Source organism: Danio rerio, chromosome 11, assembly GCF_052040795.2.
Source record: "Danio rerio strain M-AB ecotype USA chromosome 11, GRCz13ab, whole genome shotgun sequence".
NCBI classification, from domain to species: Eukaryota; Metazoa; Chordata; class Actinopteri; order Cypriniformes; family Danionidae; genus Danio; species Danio rerio.
The window spans coordinates 34748686-34769325 of NC_141031.1; the positions used below are offsets into that span (position 1 = coordinate 34748686).

The 20640-nt window shown below is 32.8% G+C and overlaps 1 protein-coding gene and 1 long non-coding RNA gene across 8 annotated transcripts in view; one reads left to right on the plus strand and one right to left on the minus strand.

Moving 5' to 3' along the window:
* LOC137496713 (uncharacterized) overlaps positions 1-20640 on the minus strand; it is a 473958-nt gene that overhangs the window by 399968 nt on the left and 53350 nt on the right. The window lies entirely within an intron of this gene.
* diaph3 (diaphanous-related formin 3) overlaps positions 1-20640 on the plus strand; it is a 478885-nt gene that overhangs the window by 264071 nt on the left and 194174 nt on the right. For 5 of the 7 annotated variants that reach the window (XM_087272225.1, XM_087272219.1, XM_087272221.1 and 2 more), the window contains 3 exon segments: positions 6367-6462; positions 8178-8272; positions 13409-13510. In XM_087272225.1, the coding sequence (XP_087128351.1) occupies positions 6367-6462; positions 8178-8272; positions 13409-13510 (293 nt within the window). 7 annotated transcript variants of the gene reach the window in all.

Consider the following 20640-nt stretch of genomic DNA (forward strand, 5'->3'; position numbering starts at 1 on the left):
GAAATCTCAATTAAAACTTTGATCACTTTTGAGACCCGACTCCTCCTAACCTCCTCCTAGAAATTGCTTTTGAATGGGCTACTCCTTTAAGAAATAAATACTTTACAAGACGCTTTCCTGTTCAAAGGCAGGAAAAACACAATCTTTAGAAGCTTTAAAGAGGCCATAGTATCATAAATTTATTAGCCATATACTCGAGCAGTTAAAGTCTCAGCGAAGGCCGTTACACACACTTTGGTTTTGTGTGCCTCTGAGAGACTGCGCTATGAATCATACATCATCTGACTTGTATATGTGTTTAGTGTGCATGCGCTGTGTGTGTGTGTGTAATGAATGGGTGTAGATTTGATGGCACGGCTGTTAGTCATGATCAGCAGATCAATACTGCATATCTTTATCCCACACACACTTGCTTTCTATTCTTTTTGTAGAAGAGGGGTAATATGAATAGGGTGGCTAGATGGAGACCTGTGCTTCCGGATCAATATTCCCACTGTGCGCTGCCTCTTTTAAGAGTTCACATTCGCCGAGCGCTATATCTGTACATCGCGGATGACTGAAAAGGAGCAAGTTATCATGCATTTCATGCGTTACATCTTTCAGCAATTGAGCTGATCTTTGATATCCTCATGTGATGTACAGGATAAATCAGCCAATTTGTTCCAATTACATCAAGGACATGAATCTTTAATGATCTTCCTCCATCTTGCCAACTGATTACAATTAGTTCTTTTGGGTTTCACTTCCTCAAGTTTTAGCCATCTTGCAATTTGCCAAATCAAATTTGTCCACTCCAGAGTTTTAGCATAATTAACAATTAATTGTGGAATTTAATGAGAAATCATGTCTCTACGTCTTGCTCTTCAGGCTCTTTTTGCAGTGTCTGTTAGATTTTATTTAGTTTTTCTGGCTCTCGCTGTCTTTCTCTGTTGGCGGTTGTATGCCGGTATGTTATTTGCATTCTTGTTCTGTTTTCTTGCTGTCCACTCAAAGTTTTCGAGGAGAGCGAACCTGTGGAAGTCACACCCAAGCACGGTAAGTGTGTGTGTTTGTTGGAGACTGCGTCCCAAATGGCTCACTGTACTCTATGCACTTTTGCACTTGATAGCATAGTATTTGAATGTAGTGTCATCCCAAATGGAACACTAAGGGTTTTTAACTGAGCAGAAATTTAAAGTGTATCCCTGGTGACGTTTGTCAGTTTTCAAATTAGTGAAATAAATCACCAAACTACCCAAGAATACCTGCCATGAGTATAACCTCGTTCATGATCAAGAGGCGGTATAATCACTCTTGTAGGAGAATTTAGCTGTTACAATCCCAAGTAAATAAAGTAATCCAACATGAGCGCCTGATAGCTCCGCCCCTTCCACTGCATGAGCAAAGCAGCAGCCATTGAGTGTGTGAAGTGTCCATCATTCCACACTTCATTTTACCAGTTGAACAAGTGCATCATCTGGGGATTTAAAATGCACTCATTATTTTTAGTTTTCAGTGTGAATGCACTACTTACACAATTTATACTACAAATTGGAGTAGAGTAGTGCATAAGTATGCGATTTGGGACCTTAAGACTACGTTTACATGACAACATTGTAATGAAAATATGTAAATTTTTTTCCCTTGTGTTTTAAAAAAAAAAAAATCACGTTTACATGACAACATTTTAAAAACGATTCGTGATTACACTTTCAATAATGCTTTATGTGCAGTCAAGCCTGAAATTATTCATACCCCTAACCGTATGCTGGGCCATTATTTGCTACTGTTACCTTAGTAAACAGTGCCTGTAAGGAAATTGCTATTGGCGGCTTTGTCTTTAAATCAATTTATCTTTATTTCTATAGCCCTTTTACAATTTAGATTGTGTCAAAGCAGTTTAACATAGAAGTTCTCGTAAATTGAAACTGTGCCAGTCCAGTTTTCAAAGTTTTATTTCATTTTCAAAGTTTTATTTTAGTTCAGTTCAGTTTGGCCTAATCTTCATTACACTTAAGAGCAAATCCATCAATGCGCAGCTCCACAAGTACCACAAGTTGTGAGTGTGTAAAAAGATGCATCTCTGCTTTGGTTGTAATGTAAAGTAAATTCATACTTTTCAGATGAAACATTTGCAGACACTTCTGTCACCAGTTGTTTAGTTTGCATTTAGACATTCAGTGTAGCGATTAATCATTTAAAAGATCAGGATCTCAACATCCACGCTACCTAAATGATGAATAATGTTGATTTACATATGTTTATTAATCTTTCAAATCGATGCATTCAAATCTGTGTTTGAAAAACACAAAAATCAAGAAAGAGATTCAGTCTTTGGTCTTTTGTGTTAGTTATGCAGTTACAGTCAAATAACACAAAGTGCTAGCATAACAGTTTATAGTTTAGTTAAACCACTGATGTTTATGGTAAAGATTAAAATCACCATCATATGCATTTAACCTGACTCAAAAATTAAATTACACTATTTAACTAATAGATGGCGTCAAAAATATACCACTGAATAATTCTTTAAAATTGACACATCTAGCAATGAAACATGACGTTTTACAAGTGAATAACTGAATCATTTATTGAAAATAAGACTAATGAATATGAATTGTACAAATTATGTTAGATTTATACATTTATAAACAGCAGAATTTTTTCACAGTACTGAATTTTTTACAATTTATTTCTATTCAGCTGATTATTTCATTTTATTTTTAACAAAATTACAGGTTCTAAGTTCTGTTTATCAAAACCAAAAGTGTCTTGCAGTACTGTTTTTGTAATAAGCGGAAAGCAAATTACATTTTTCTCCTCCCCTTTTTGGTCCCCGATCCGTGACTAAAAAAACCTTAATGTGGTCCAAACCATGAGATCTGTGATCTATTACACCACTTGTTTTCAGTCACAAAAACACAGTTGTGATGTAAATGAACAGGCTAAATGAACGTTTTCTGTTTTAGCTGAAAATGTAATGTAAACGCTCCATATGTTTTCTGCATATAGTCCCTCTGTCACAACACATGACTCATCTTTTTGGGTGTTTAAATAAGCAGTCTGAAGTTAACTGCAATCATAATACAGTACTGATTCATTTTGCCTATTTTAATGCAAACATGATCACTTTTGGGAAGAAGGTGCATTTTTATTGAACTTTAAATATTTCACCCTCATTGCATGTGTTTTTCTTTAGTTACCTTCAGGACAAAAATGCCCCCATTGACACTCATTAAATAATTTTCATCTCACTGCCTTTTAAGCAAAACGTAATTCAAAAGGCTATACTATAGAGATTTTTTAATTGTTTAGATGCACAAGGGTCAGTGAGAAGCTTTTCTAGATTTGCCTTTTCATGTATTTTTCGCCATAGATTGACCAAAAAGTGCCACTTTTGTCCTGTTTCAAGTTTCCATTGCTCTTAACTTCTCTCTAACGCTGTAGTACAGTATATAATGTCTGTATAACCTGTGGATCTTGTACATCGGATGTAGTTACTTTGAATATCCACTGTCATTGTCCCCGAGTGTATACGGTAGACTCTTGCTGGCTTAGATATGCATCTGGGTGAGTTGTTTGTATGAATAGGACTCTTTTCCTGTAGATTAACCCTGCACCTGTGTTTTTCGAGCCGGTATCCAGACAGCCGTGTTAATTAGTGCACAAGACAATTATGCACTTCTCTCCAGAGACCTGCGTTTACTTCTCTTAATCTGGTGTCTTAAATAATTAAACTTGTATTGAAACCCAGTGCTTTCCATCTGCTCCTCTCTCTTTTTTTAAACCACCTCTCTCTTTCCAAGATCTGAAGAGGGAGCTGTTTAACCTGTTAGTCAATGACCTCTGTCTTGTTTTTTTGTTGTATTATATTTACCAGGAAATCGAGATAAATACAACAAACATTTTAATTTGAATCCTTTCCTAAAATCTCTATGCAGAGCAAGCTACTGTATGGTGAGAAATGACTGCACACAGGACAGTCAGAGTGTGACCTCATTTACTACAGTCATCACAGCTGTGTGGCTCTAATCTCATTCTTCACAGCTGTCTTGCCAAAGTCCAATCCCTTTACTCTCTCAGCATGACCATTACACACTCATGGGCTGTGCTTCAAAACCTAATGAGCTACCTAGACAGCATTTCTGGACGTTTTCAAGTAGAAACTACCTACCTGGACAGAATTTTGGGCTGCCAAAGTCATAATCAAATAGAATTTTCCTTCCTAGACAGCGTTACTGTGGCACCATAGACATGTTTCAATGTAAGCTACCTACCTTTCTGTGCTTGGCTGTTGTAGACCAGTTTAAACTAAAGAAACCTACTTTTTTGAGAAAAATAGATGCTTAGATTGAAAGTAACTGCGTAGAGAGCTTTTTATGAATCACATATTTTAAGTTGAAGTTACCTGCACTCTCAGAAATAAAGGTATAGGAGTTTTCACTTTTCAAAAGGTACAAATTTGTCCATATTAATACCTCAAGGGTACATATTACTACCTAAAAAGTACAAAAGTGTTCCTCTTAAATTTTTTAGGTACTAATATATACTTTTGAGGTAACAACATGGACCTTTTAAGTACAAATATGTACCTTTTGAAAAGGTACCACCCCAGTGACAACTCGTGCACCTTTATTTCTGAGAGTGTACACTGTAAAAAATGCAGTGTTCCACACAATTTATTCATATTGTTTCAACACAAATCAATTATCGCAACACATTTAAGTGGACTGAACATAAAACAATTGAGTTGACCCCAAAATCTCAATAACTGTGTTGTTTCAGCTCACTTTAAATAAGCTATGTGTCTGGGTGCCATAAACATGTTTAAATTGAAGCTACATAGCTAGACAGAATTCTGAACATTGTCAAGTTTAAAACATTGACATCTACAGTATATGTTAGTCTTCATAAAGAAGTTCAAAACAATGCTGAAAATAATTTGCGTGATTTGGGTCTTAATGATTTATTATTATTATTATTATTATTATTATTATTATTATCTTTACAGAACTAAATTCACTATTGTTGTAGTTCAGAGTTAACCTTGATCAAAACACACACAAAAAATAAATAAAAAAATTTGGGAATTTTAGTTTTGCCAATTACAGACACATATGGGGACAGCCAGGATTAGATTTCTCATAGGACCACAGAGTTTCCTGTAAAAAAGTAGGTTATTTTCTCGAGTTTGTGTAAGAAAAAGACAGACATGGCAGATTCGGATGGGTTTATATTCTCTATTTACGTCCATGAAACATAATATGCCCCAGTAAATCTAGTGCCGTCCGAATATGGCTATAGACAACCGGTATTGCCTATTTAGACAGCATATTTGGGCATCATAGAAGTGTCCAAATTAAAGCTACTTACTTAGTCATCGTTTTTGTCCATTGTTGATAATTTCTGATTAAACTGATTTACTGTTTGAACATCATAGATCATTTGCAATAGTCACATTGCAGGATTTGCAAGTGAGGATGCAATGTGATGCATTTAAATGAGGATTTTAAACGCATCCAGGCATAAGAAATTGTGCCGTTTTAAACTTTAATCACAAAACATTTTATTGACTTGTTTATACATTGATGACTATGCAGTGTTATTTGATATTTAATAGTCCGGTTACTGTATAGCTGAACAGTTTGACTCCACTGAAAACATTAAAACGCTGTATATTTAATTTCCATACTTTTCTTTAATGAATTATTCTATGCTTATAGTTTGTTTATTATATTTTATGTAGACACACTAACCTACATAATCATCCCAATCAATTTAAAACGATAAATAGATATTCAAGGTGAAATTGTATTTTTTTATATATTGCAGAATAATAATAATAATAATAATAATAATAATAATAATAAAATTACAGTACTAGATTTTTCCAAATACCATGGATCCCTATTCTGATCTATGCATATATATTTTTAAGCATTATGTTGGTTTTAAAGTATGCAGTTTATCATTCAGAACTCAACATCACTCTCTTCCTCTCTAGTCATGATGCAAACATGTTTACACAATAGCACCCTGCTCATCATCTGACCCCGAGAGGTCAACACATCACACAACCCCACGGGTCCTCATTAAAGACATTTCCCCTTGGTGCTTCACTCTTTAATTATTCAGTGTTTTCAGTTTGATTGCGTTTAATATGTAATGCTAGTTTCTTTCCTACATGTGATTGACAGTAATGGTGAAAAATTAAGTGCAGTCTAATGTGTTCCCACTGCTGTAGCCCATTAGTCTGCTTCAAGCTCTGTGTCAGTTTTGTGACTGTCAGTGTGTGAATCTGTTTGCACACACTGCTGGTATTGAACATGGTTTTCTGCATGCATGTGGTTAGGCCTGGTATTAACATCTAATGGTGATGATTTCCAGCTCGAAGAGAAGAGGAGGACCTTGAGGAGAAGAAATGCATCAAAAAGAGAGTGAAGGAACTGAAAGTGCTGGACCCGAAGATAGCACAGAACCTTTGTATGTATTAAGCAGCAACATTTTCCCACACATATATTATATTTTTATTTATTTTTTAATTTAATTTAACTATTTTTTAAAAAATGTTTTTGTTGTTTTATTTCATTTTTTATATTTTATTTTATATTTTAGATCTATTTTACTTTATTCAATATTTAATATTATATTTATTATATTTTATTAGTTAGTTTATTATTATATTAGTAATGTTTTGTTTATTTAATGTTATCTTGTATTTTATTAGAGTTTTTTAAAAATGGTTTGATTTTAGTTGTATATATGTATGTATGTATATATATATATATATATATATATATATATATATATATATATATATATATATATAATTTTATATTGTATTTTATCTTATATTATTTTTAAATTTATTGATTTTATATTATAGTTATTATATTTTATGTTATATTATTTTTATATTTTAAATTATTTTGTATATAAATTTTAAAATTGTTTTATTTTATTTGTATATATATTTATTTCATGTTATATTTATTGTTTTATTATTTCTTTTTACTTTTTTATATTATATTTATTATTATATAATATAAAATGTTATATAGCTTTTTATTTAACATTTTTATTTATTTGTATCAAATGTTTTAGTGATTTGTTTACTTTTTTTTGTATATATATTTTTTTTATTAAATACTATTTTATATTCATCATTTTTTATTTAATTTAACTTTTTGCTTTGTTTTATTTTTTTACTTGTTTTAATGTTAATTTTTAGTTTTATTTTATATTTTAATTTTATTTTTAATTTAATGTTATATTATTTAATTTTATTTGCATACACATACATATGCATACAGATACAACAAGATGCAATAGCATTCATTTGGCATACATACAAATAATGAAAAAAGCAGTGAAGATAAATCAGAAGAAAAGACGGTAATCTTTCAAACACTTCATGTTATTCTAAAAACAATATGAAAAAGTTATTTCCCACCTGCTCTTTCTCTGCAAAAGGGTGTGGGTGTCAAAACAGGTTTTCAGGTGTCCCTTTTTCATGTATCCTTCCATCTCTTTCTCTCTCAGAACCTTGAGGTACACAATAACACCTGTCTCGTGCTGTTAAATACAACGTCTTATGACTCTCTTCTATTCCTCTACACATGTCTCCTTGCACCTGTTTTGAAACTTTTAAACCACTTTCCTCTTTTCCTCTCTTCCTTCCTGTAATAAATGTATTCCGACAGATTTTTTTGTCCAACTGTCTCTGTGGCAGTGAGCAGAGTTTTGTAATGAGAGGGAAAGCAAGAAAAAAGAAGCGATGTTTCTGTCCTGGCTTTCTGTCCCTCACCCTTTTTAGCTCTTCTGTCATTTACTTACTCGTTCTCTCACCTATACTTTATTGCCGTTCGTCTGAAATCAGATTTGTGCTGGGGACTGGTGAGTGTTTGTGACAGATGCAGGCAGAGGTGAAAGCTCTGTTGCCTTGATATATGAATGTTATCTTGATACAGCTGAAGTGCGTGTCTGGCCCGTGTCTCGTCCAGTTTAAGTGAGTTTCAAATTTAGAGTACGTCAAGCTCATTCTTTCTTTTGATCAGATATTATCAGCATGCGGTGGGCACACACCCGCACACACTCTTTAAACAGAGAATATGTGGCTTGTTGATGAGTTAATGCAGAGTGCTTTTGATGTAAACTCACTAACTCTCTCTCACTCTTCCTATCTCTCTCTGTGATAGCCATTTTCCTTGGGTCGTTCCGTATGCCCTACGAGGAGATCAGGAGAATGATTTTAGAGGTGGATGAGGATCAGCTGACTGAGCCCATGATCCAGGTAACATCACCTCTCATCACCATTCATGACCTTTAAAGCATCCCTATGTTCATGGGTTTGAAAAATTCTTCAGCAGCCATTTCACTGCTTTCCAGAGCTGTTTATTTAACATGTCCAGGAATGTGTTGATCTGCTCTACTGAGTTATTGGGTTAAGGTTGATTGTTTATCCTCTGGGAATAAAAATAAACTAGTTTTACAATTATTAATGTTATTATTGTCATTATTAGTATTATTATTATTATTATCAGTGCTTGACATTAGCACCCGGCCACCCGCCAAATGCGGGTAGATTTCAGCTGTGGTGGGTTAGACAGCCACTGCTACTAGCCACTTTGGCAGTGTTTGACTATAAGGATGACCCAATATGTGTGCAAATGTGATATTAGAATCGAGAAACAGCTCGACAAACAAAAAATAATAGTGTTCGCGCAAGCAAAAAAAAAAAAAAAAAGCAGGTGAATACCAAATGAGAGGATAATCACTTGTGCTAAATCATACACGCTCCCGTTTCCTTGCTTGAAGCAACAGTGCCTGGAAGGCAAATGATCGGTTCTCTTTCAAATAGTCTTGACAAAAGGTTATGCTAATGCAGTCTTGCTGCTTTTAAGAGCTCCAAATTTGTCTTTTTGTAAGCAGCAACGGTTGCTTTCGCTTTGAACAGATTAGTTGACCTTAACCGTGTGCGTGTAATCATCCTTTCATTATCACACACGGTATGTTTTTCATCTGCTTTATTTTGCTTACGGTTATTTTTGTTTATATGGTTTAATTATCTTTTTTTTTTTTTTTTTTACAATAACCTTGTTTTAATATGCGATTAACTCTCCATTTATGTGTAGTTAACTGGTGATCTGAGAGATCTTTAGTCAGGTAAGATTACTGTGCATATGTTTGATACATCAAAATAAATATTTTTTTAAAGTCAATTGTTTTTCTTATTTTTTAAATATTTTTTTGTTAAATAAAAAGTATAGTGTACAGCTATATTTAGCTTGTTTTGGCACTTTAATTTTTTTTTTGGCTAAGAAATAATTATTGTTTGGTGTGGTCAGAGATAAATTTGGTAAATCCTTAATTTTGAGTTTTGAAAAGTCATGTGAAATAAAAACTTATTGCAATATAACACTATGGAACCCTAACCCATTTGCTCATACACAACACACAAGAAGTGCAATGAATGAGGAGGCATGTGGACATAACACAAAGTCTTTTAGCATGTCAAAGTCATATTTATGCATATAAAAATATTTTCCCAATAACAAAATTGTGGCTTGTGAAAAAACAGAGTGGCTAACAACATTGGAAAACTACCAGCCACAGTGGCTGGTGGTCAAAAAAAGTTAATGTCAAGCCCTGATTATCATTATTATTATTACTATTATTATTGTTGTTGTTGTTATTTTATTATTATAAATATTATTTATATTTATAATTATATATTTATAATTAATATATACATATATTTATAATTAATATATAAATATATTTATAATTAATATTATAAATATATTATTAATATTATAATATTATAAATATAATTATTTAGTTTTGCTCCCTAAGGATGCATTGTAGTTAGTTATATAACTAGATATTATATAGTTATACAGATAGGTGTTGTGAATTAATTAAATAAGTTTGGTCCATTTAAATGTATTATTATTATTATTATTATCAGTGTGTATTGTTATTATTATTATTAATCATTTATTGCTGATATAAAATAAAATATGCATATATAATGTGATTGACATCGGATTATATAACAATTGATCACACACTTACTCTGAAATTAAGCCATTATAAATACCATTTATCACATTTGACAGATTTTAAAGATTTGTTATCATTTACCAGCTTAGTAAAGAATCAGATTTAAAGTTGGATTTCACAAAACAATATTTTGAGCCAGCATTTTTTGTAGCTGAATATAGCCACCTTTCTAAAGCTGCTGCTTTGTAATATTTTTGTTGGTAAAACTGAGCATATTTACAAAACAAATTCTATAAAATATATATTAACTAATGGTTTAATGAAATGTGTGAAATTTTATTTGAAAAAGCACTTTGCATTAATGCTATTTGAGATAAAATAGTCCTCATGTAAAGAACTGGGTGTCTACTGGGTCTTAAAAAGTCTAAAAATGTCTAAAATTTAAAAAACTAAATTTTAGGCCTTTAAAAAGTATTGAATTTACTAAAATATGTGTTTTCGGTCTTAACAGGTCTTAAATTTAAGCTACTCAATTAAAGCTACTCAATCAGGCCGACACTGATCACCAACAATCTATGATCACCAACAATCAATCACAATAAAACCTTCTTTTTAAAATGTATTTAATTTATTTTTGTATTTATTTATGTAAACTGCGTTTTGTTTTATATAATAGTAAAATGATCATGTCATGTAGTTCATGGGAGTTATGCTGTTCTGGATGTGGTTGGGTTGATGAAAAAAAAATAATAAAGTATTTTAAAATGAATAGTACTACTACTACCACTACTACTACTACTACTACTACTACTACTACTACTACTAATTATAATAATAATAATAATAAAAAAATAATAATAATATAATAATAATAATAATAATAATAATAATAATAATAGCTATTATGGTTTTGATGGTTTTCCTTCCTTGCCCCTTTTTCATTAAATTTCTTCATTTTCTATTCTGGCTTTTGATGGACGAAATCCAAAAGATAACAAATGTGTGCTGAAGAAAGTCTGGCACCACTGTAAAAAAGCTTCACATTATGCATCACTTGAGTACAAAAAAGCATCAAAATAGTAAGCGTTTTGAATTGATTGGGAAATAGCAGACATTTGCGCATTGGCAGTGACATGACCACACATCAGTTTGGTTCTGCAGTAATGCTGCAAAGTTACCAATGCGTTATAAACAAGTTCCACTGTGTTTTACTGAGCACTTTCAGTATGCACATCAGAACTAGTTTGCTGCCAGTAAAATCAAGCCTGGATCCAAACGCACTACAATTTCTGCTTTTTAAAGTCATGCCAGAGATTGACAGTATGGGAAAGTAGGATCTCCTCTGACTGACATATTTCTACTCTCAATTTCAATGCATATATTTCATTTTTGGTTTATAAATACATTATACATTCACCGTCTCTTTGATTTCCCCCTGCTTTTCATCATTCAACATTGATGTTAGGCTCAGCTTTATCTATTCTTCAGTAGTTAATGCACGCCAGCATTTCACTCACTATTATAGTTTTAAAATATCCACTTCAGATCCATAACAAAGCTTTGTGATTTTATACTACTTACCACTTAAAAGCAGCCCCATATTCATCTTAATGATTGAGATGGGAACAGCGGAATTGGCCATCTGCATCTGTGCTTTTTACAATCTTTCATTTTGGTGGTGATACAGACAAACATGGTTTTCTGTCTATTATACTCATGTTCATGTGCACTAATGAAGTGGCCATTTGGAGATGCACTGGAGCAGCTCATCTGTGAGTAAATTAAGCTTTAAAGTTTTGTTTCTGAAGTCAGAGACTCAGAAGCAGGTGCTTTATTTTCTAACTCTACTAACAAACCAGTTTGAACCCCCACAGATAAGCAGTTAATTAAATGTGGATTTATATTGTAGTTCATGGCTATACCTGCGCGCTACAGATCTGGCGCGGAAAAATAACAGAATCGCAATACTGTACATGAATAAATAAGAATTACTCAGAGTTCCATATATGTCTGCGATTTAATGGTCTCCTGGAGAGTGACAAGGGTACATGAGAGTATGAGAGAACACACACTGTGGATAGACATGTTCACTTGATTGCATGCATTAAAAAAAGATTACTTTGTTGCTATAGGCCTTTTTTTAGTGTGTGTGAAGTATTTGGCTTTTATAAGGTAGCATTGGTGATGATTGACAAGAACAGCTAATTGGGAAAATGAAATGTTTACTAATTAGTTAAATTAAAACAATATATAATGATGATGCTGTGTTTGTGGTCTGAACCACTGATTAGTAGAGAGAAAAGAAAATATACAGTTGAATTTTTAGCCTTCCTGAATTATTAGCTCCCGTTTATGTTTTTCCCCTAATTTCTGTTTTATGAAGAGATTTTGTTTTCAGCACATTTCTAATCATAAAAGTTTTAACAACTCATTTCTAATAACTGATTTTATCTTTGCCATGATGATAGTAAATAATATTTGACTAGATATTTTTTAAGACACTTCTATACAGCTCAAAGTGACATTTAAAGGCTTAACTAGATTTATTAGGTTAACTAGGCAGGTTAGGTTAATTAGGCAAGTTATTGTATAAGCCACATGAGTGAGGAGTTAGGTGCTGACTCTGGCGCTCCTCCTGAACAGTTTGAGCAAAGGTCTTTTAATCTGATTTGTGTGCTGAGTGATATAATAATGGTGATTGACAGCCTTCTTGACCGACAGTCGAACACCTGGGGCTGGACAGAATGCGGGGGAAAGGAAGTGAGCCTGCAACAGAAAACAAAAACAAAAGAACACAAAAGCAACGTTGAACGTAACAATATACTGTATAATAAAATAGTAATTAAAAATAAACACTAGTATTTTTATTTGAAAATTTCATTTTTTTCTAAAATAAAATGTCCAATTGCAGTGTGTAGTTGCTGAAAAACAAATGCTATAACAATATTAGAATTAAATAGACATCTAAAACTTTTTAATGTAAAGGTAATGTCCACATTTCAATTATTCAATGAAATAAATGAAATGAAAATACTGTAAAATAGTTAATGATTAGTATGTATCAATACAATCACTGCACCCTTTTTCCTAACGGTTTTACTAATACATCTATTGTCGTACAAGTTTTTCAGCCACGGGTTGTGCATGAACTTGCGGGTTGCTGAGCTCAAAAGTGTTGTTTCGGCCTTGAGCGAGAAGCTTAACCCCAGAACGCTCAAGGGAGATCCATCGTTCCCGCAATTAGTCTAGTGTGTCATTAATTGCCAGCAAGTCGATTTAGATGAGGAGCTCCACTAAGTGGCAAGAAGCTACAACTAAACCAGCAACAATTAGATTGTAGGTTAAAGTTGAACTGCTAATTGAATGAATGTAGCACAGATTCTTTGTAAGGCTAGTTCTTCATCTCATTCTCTCTCTCTTTCAGAATCTGGTGAAGCATCTGCCTGAACAGGAGCAGCTGAACGCACTGGTCAAGTACAAGAGTGAATATGCCAACCTCTCAGAACCAGAGCAGTTTGGAGTCGTGGTAATTTCATGCACACACACACACACACACACACACACACACACACACACACACACACACACACGTTGTTTTTTTGTGATTTATGAGGACTTTCCATTAGGCGTAATGTATTTTATATTTTAAAATCCAATTATTATATAGCCTTACCATCATACTACTCCTAAAACCAACCCTCACGGGAAGTGTGGCAAATTTTGATTGTGAAAAAACTCACTAAGTATAATTTTAAACCATTTTAAATTATGACAATGTTGTAATATCTAGGTCATACCCATTTCATTAGTATTCACTCAATAAATCTTTCACACACACACACATAGTCGGCATTGCTGGCCCCTTTATATCCAATCCTAAACAGCTTTCCTTTTAGTTAAGCATTCAGTCTTGTGACACGTCCACTTAGAGGTCATAAATCACTCTTTATTTAAACTTTTCCTAAGATCGATGTTGTGTCTTTTCCTCTACACAAGATTTAATCTCTTAAATTGAAAACGATATCATCTTCCTGTCACAAACAAAACAACTACATATTGTACAACCCGAGATGCATTTCGTGTTTCTGAACTGAGAAAAAAAGTGACCGTTACGTAATGGAAAATGCATGTGGTCGACACGGCTTATATTGCAGGTTTAACCTAGCTGTCTTCACTGTTTTACCTTCATATTTATTCATTTAGTGCACACCAAAATGACTTACAAATGAGGGATACAACAAGGCATTCATCATAAAAGGGAAAACAAACACCAGAGGTGCTTGTAATAAAAAGTTTCAGAGGTCGTTTAGAATAGAACAAGCTAGAAAATCATACTAATATTAAAAGTTTTGTAGTTTAGAAATGTCAAATTGACTGTAGAGTTAGAGCGGGAGGAATGAGAGTTGAGATCCATGTTTAATTTATTGCATAAAAGATAAAATTGCTTTTATTAGCAAAAACAGGATTTCTAATAGTAATTGCAACAACCCTAGCTTTTGTGCATTTAAAGATCAAACACAAGAACAACAACCTTCTTAACAACTTAATGCTTTCTATGACACTTATTATTGAAACGACAACCTTCTGTACTTGTTCAAATAAGTAGCGCTTTTTCTTTCCCACTTTTGGTGCATTGGATATGTATCTCATATACAGTAGAACGTGATCAATGCCAATGTCAATATGCTTTATCATAGCTGGTCGTACCAAAACAAACAGGGAAATAAATAAAACAATCAAACAAACAGATGAATAAAACAAATAAATAAATGAATGATACAAATAAATAAATAATACAAACAAAAATGAATAAATGTGTAGATTAATAAATAAATAAATAGATAGATAAATAAATAAATAAATATTACAAAAAATAAAGAAAGAAATACAAAGAAATGCATACTACAAACAAACAAACTAATAAATAAATAAATAAATATATAATATAACTAAATAAATAAATAATACAAAAAATAAATAAATGGATAGACAGACAGACACAAATAATACAAATAAATGAATAATACAATCAAACAAATAAATAGATAAAAATATCCATAAATAAATAAATAGATAGATAAATAAATAAATATGGCAAAAATACAAATAAATATATAACACAAACAAATAAATGAATAAATATATAGATAAACAAATAAATATTACGAAAAAATAAATAAATACAAAGAAATACAAAGAAATACATAATACAAACGAATAAATAAGTGAACAAATAAATAAATAAATAAATAATACAAATAAATAAATAAATGATCAATAGACAGACAGACAGATACAAATAATACAAATAAATGAATAATACAAGCAAACAAATAAATGGATAAATAGATGGATAAATTAATTACTAAATAGATAAACAAATAAATATGGTAAAATACAAATAAATAAATAGTACAATCAAACAAATAAATGAATAAATTGGTAAATAGATAAATAAATAAATGAATAATCGGATGAATAAATAGATAAATAAATAAATGAATAAATAGCTAAATAATTAAATAATGCAATATAATACAATTAAATGAAAGAATGAATAAATAAATGAATGAACGAATTAATAAATCAATGTAAAAAAAAAGATAAATGTATAAATTGTGCGCACATAAATGAGAAATGTTTGTTTGTTGAACTGCCAATTCAATTGTTAGTGAACAAATTGAATTGAATTGCAGTTATTAGAACAAATAGATTTGTTAGTGAACAAATCAAATTCTTTTCTTTTTTTTCACACAAACCTCAAACTTTTAGTGGAGCAGAAGTAGAAGGGTGCAGAGCCTGTGACTGTTCTACATCGATATCTTGAACTTTGTATGAGCTGCACATGATATCCAGTGCAGAGAGCTAAATAAAAGTATGATGTAGGCTCTCTTGGGATCTTGTTGAACATCAGTTGGACGGTTGCATTCTGAATCATTTGTAGAGCTTTGATTGCAGGAGGTGGAAGTCCAGCCAGAAGAACATTTGCAATAGTAACAAAAGTTGTGCAGCATGCTCTATTTGGAAATGCATGATCTTTTATGTTGCACAGTGTAAACCTGCATGATCAAGCTGTCTTTGCATTGCGGTTTTTGAAGGTCACCTGGTTTTCTCTGCAGCTTGGAAACAACTTTTGCTTATTACTCTTGTAGTTTTCCCGAAGTGAATGCGGTTTTGAATTAAAAATTTATGTTTCATACTTTTGTTAGTTTAAACTGGTTACATACTCTAGGTTGAGCCGGCTGCTCCAACAAATACAGCAATGTTTTGAAAGTTCCCGTGTTTACACTTTTGGAAAAAACTTAAGTTATAGCTTGTCTTGTGCACATTGACCTGGCTCATTTTTTTAAGAACGCTTTATACATTTAGAATTTATTTTTCAGTTTTTATAAGTTAAAGTAAACGCAGTGTATTTTGTATTCAAATAATGCTTTGTTTTAGATTTTACTGTCAAGCGTTGAGTTTAATAGTCATATTTTCTGCTTTATTTTTTTTAGGAGTTGTCAGTTGAGATGTTAATTAAAGCTTTTTTCATGTTTGATTAGTTCTGACAGCTCACCTCAAAATGTGTGATCACAATTTTAGAGCTTGTCTCGACTTTCAGCAATGTTATCAGGCTCCACTTTACATTACTTTTTTTTTTTTTTTTGGTGTGGTTTGTCATGGTTTAAGTACATAATGTTCACTGCTGAATAATTGGTCAATCGGTCAGCTCAATTGCCCAGGCCACAGTTCAGCGACCGACCCTGCTAAAGATCCACAAATTAATTATGGGTTTTTCGAACATGACCATCTAACCAGTTTGTTCAGCTCCATTGTCTTAGGCTGATTACACATGACTTTTAAAGACCTTTTGGAATGCGTAGACACTTGCGTTTGTGGGGAAAAAATGACTTGGAAGTAGGGCCACACGATATTGGAAAAATCTAGCATTGTGATATTTTTTATTTTACGATATAAACTACCGGTCAAAAGTTTGGGGTCAGTTTTTTCATGTTTTTATTTATTATTTTGTAAAGAAAATAACTCTGTTCATCAAGGTGGCATTTATTAAATGTAACAAAATTGTTCAAATAGCTAAATAATTAATACAATTTTAAATAAGTGCTTTCTTATTGTATCTAGTTTCAAATAATTACTCCAGTCAATAATAATAATAATAATACTAATAATAATACTACTACTACTAATAATAATAATGATGATGATGATGATGATGATGATGATGATAATAATAATAATAATTATTATTATTATTAGTATTATTATTAGTATTATTAATACTACTACTAATAATTATACTATTAATAATATTACAGTCATTTCTGAAGGATCATTGATAAAAAAAACTGGAGTTATAAAGCTAAAAATTCATCTTTGACCGGTAGTGTATATTGCAGTATAAACACAATTTGACCTGATGACTAAATATCTCTATTTGAAAGATCAATTGGGATGATTCTGCAGTGGGGGTGCATCTCCATAAAATCTAATAAACAATCTATAAATTTCCCAGACACATTTTTATTGTGGTCTGCACTATTTGCAGTGCATTTCTGTATTTGCATGAGTTGTGAGTGATTTCATACACGTTTAGTCAGAGACTGATGAATGTTTACTATTTGCATCTCCATAAAACCTAATACACAATCTAAACTTTTTGGGGTCCCCTAGCACATTTTCATTGTAATTAATCTGTGCTATTTTCAGTGCATTTCCATATTTGCATATGTTAGTATGCGAGTATTTTCACACATAACAATCTTTAAATGTATTTAAAGGTTCACGAAACCCTCAAGTACTTTTTTTGAGATTTAAACAGATTTGTGTGTGTTGAGCATCAGTTAAGACAATGTTAGTACCTGTTAGCTTTAATTGTGGGAAAAACTGGATAATTTTGAGCTTTTATCAGCTAATTTCAGCTTCCGGGTTTAAAATGATTTTTAGGGCGGGATCAAAATCAGCGACGTTGCTCAAAACTGCAAGTGTAAAGATGACGCGTTGGTTTCTCATTATTATTCATAGCGGAGTTTTCTTATCCTATGAGACGAGCCAGCTTCTTAATTATTCATGACTGCAAGTGCTTTCAGAAGGCAAGGCAGACCTGCCAGTGCCAAGCTGTGAGACACAGACCTACGGCAAACAGTATTTAACTGTTCATGAAGGGTCGTACATGTTTGTCTTCATGATCCACAGGGTTTGCTGCATGTTTTTCCCAGCGATGCTGTCAGGGGCGATACAGCAAAGCTGTATGTGTCCAGCAAGCATTTTTGTCGGGAGAGCTGTACGAAAATTGGAGAATGGCGAATTTTTTTTTTTATCAGGAGTTCGTTCACATTTAGACACATCGCCGTGCTGCTGTGTTTGCCTAAATCCTCCATATTACCAGCCGGGCTACTGGTTAAAACAGACAGGGCAAGAGACCTGCTGCACCGCGTCTGCATTCAAACCTATAATTCAGCCCCGGGTTTGAGGGAAAAGTCCTTATTTATATAGTGTTTATATGAACACCATTATCATTCTATAAAGATATAAATTGTGGTTTTCTGTATATGAAATTATGAATAACAAATATAGCAGGACATTGAATTACTGTTTATTTCTGTAAAATACCAAGGAAATGCATGTAAACTTTTGACAAAAAATTCTCTCTCAAAAAAAATCTCTCATTATTCTGGCATTTAGCAAATGTAAATCATTTAGGTAATCAAAATGAACCTTAAATAGTAAACGTTTAGTCAATTTACCATCAGAAATAAAATTAAAAATGGTTATGTTCCTGTGAGTCCTGATCGGGAGGTAACATCTAATTCCGAACAATTCTGAAATTGCGTGATCGGGCCCGATTTCCAATCATGTGATCAGATCTGGATATACCTAATATATTGTGCATCCCTAATTGAAAGTAAAAGAAAAACACGAGAGTTGTTTCATGCAACAGTGTGTGGCCTGTCATTGTGTTTGGGGTGTTTATTATATAATGAGGGATACGGTGCTGCGGTTTATGCATGCGTGGGCAGCAGGAAACGATGCATTTGCAGTTCAGAGAACTATCCAGTTCAAAGGGAATTCTTAATCTCCCATAGTGCCATTGCAAGCAGTTTTGTACTCTTTGTTCTTTTCTGGAGCTAGAACTCTGAACTCTTTGTTTGCTGCCTGCTAAGTGGACCTTACAATATAGCATGTGCAACTACCAGTCCATGAAGATCCTATGAGGTGTTTGTGTGTAAGCCTGTTTTTTTTTTTACTCGCGTGTGCGTGTGTGTGTGTGCGTGCGCGAGTGATTGAGACGCTTCTATTTTAGCCATCTGTTTTGATTCTCCAAATAAACGCTTTTAATGGCTGCATGCAGTATTTTTAGCTTCTGATAAACTGTTTCGCTTTAGTCAGGTGAAGCTGAGCGTAAAGAATTACACATCTTACCGGAAAACTCTTGGAGAAGAAAAATCTCCTGTTGCCGTAGCAACCGTTTTTTTGCAGGTCTAAGTTCAAGGTGCACGAAGAGAAAAAGTTTAAATCAGGCAAATGAACTCAGCCAGACAATAGAGGCTGGAAGATAAAACAGGTGTGTGTGTGTGTGTGTTGTCCCGAAACCTACTGAGTCTTCCAGCAGGCCATATACACTAGAGATGCAGAGAGTGTGTTCAGGGTCTGCTGGGACGCTCACACACACGCATTTGAAACCCCTCTGTTGTTGAGCAGGCACTCTGGGTGGTTGTGTGAAATGATGATTTAGCTTCCTGATAAAGAATAATTCTTAAAACAGCTGAAAAGTTGTTCCCGTCTGAATTCTGTCACATGCTGAGTGGCAGCACACCAGTGGTACCTCCACCCTGTCTGCAGGTGCATTTGAACTTAGACTTTAAAGGGTGATTTTAATGTCTTACCTTGAGGACTTGGTGCTGTAGAGTTTAGTTGGATTCATGCCGCTTCCCCTAAGGGTGGATGGATTTGAATTGGTTTCATGTACTTTAATGCACAACATGCATAATGTTTATGTAAAGGGTAGCAAAAAAGAAAAAAAAAAAATTGTTTTCTGAAATAAACAGTATGTAATTCATCAAATACAATCTGAACTTGCAGGTAGTAAACTAAAAAGTGTAGTAAACTAAAAAACTGTAGTAAAAAAATAAATAAATAAATAAATAAATAAATAAGGTTTATTATACTAATTATAATAATTAACAATAAACTCCTATTTAGTTTTGGAGTTTGAAACCATGTGGTATACTTTAAAATGGTATACATATTGTAAATTTTTCTTTAAAACATAATTATTTCATTTAGAAAAGACAGAAATGACTACGTTTACATGGATATACAGCCTGATCTCACAAGAAAACGCAAGTATTTTACGTTTTGTCAGTTTAATGGCTAATTTGTTCGAATTCAGTTAATTAACTCACTTTTAAAAAGGAGGCGTGGCACCCAACCCCACCTCTCACCCCAACCGTCATTGGGTGATGAGCAAATCTTACTGAATTGTACGAATTAGATCGTACAAATTCATTCGAATTAGCCCCTAAATGAAAAAGTTACAAATTGCTGTGAGATTGCGTTGGAATATCAGTTATCAAATTATTTGTCTTAGTCTGAATAAAACTAATATTATGATTAGGGTGTTTACATGAGATGCTTTTTGAATGATTTTTCATG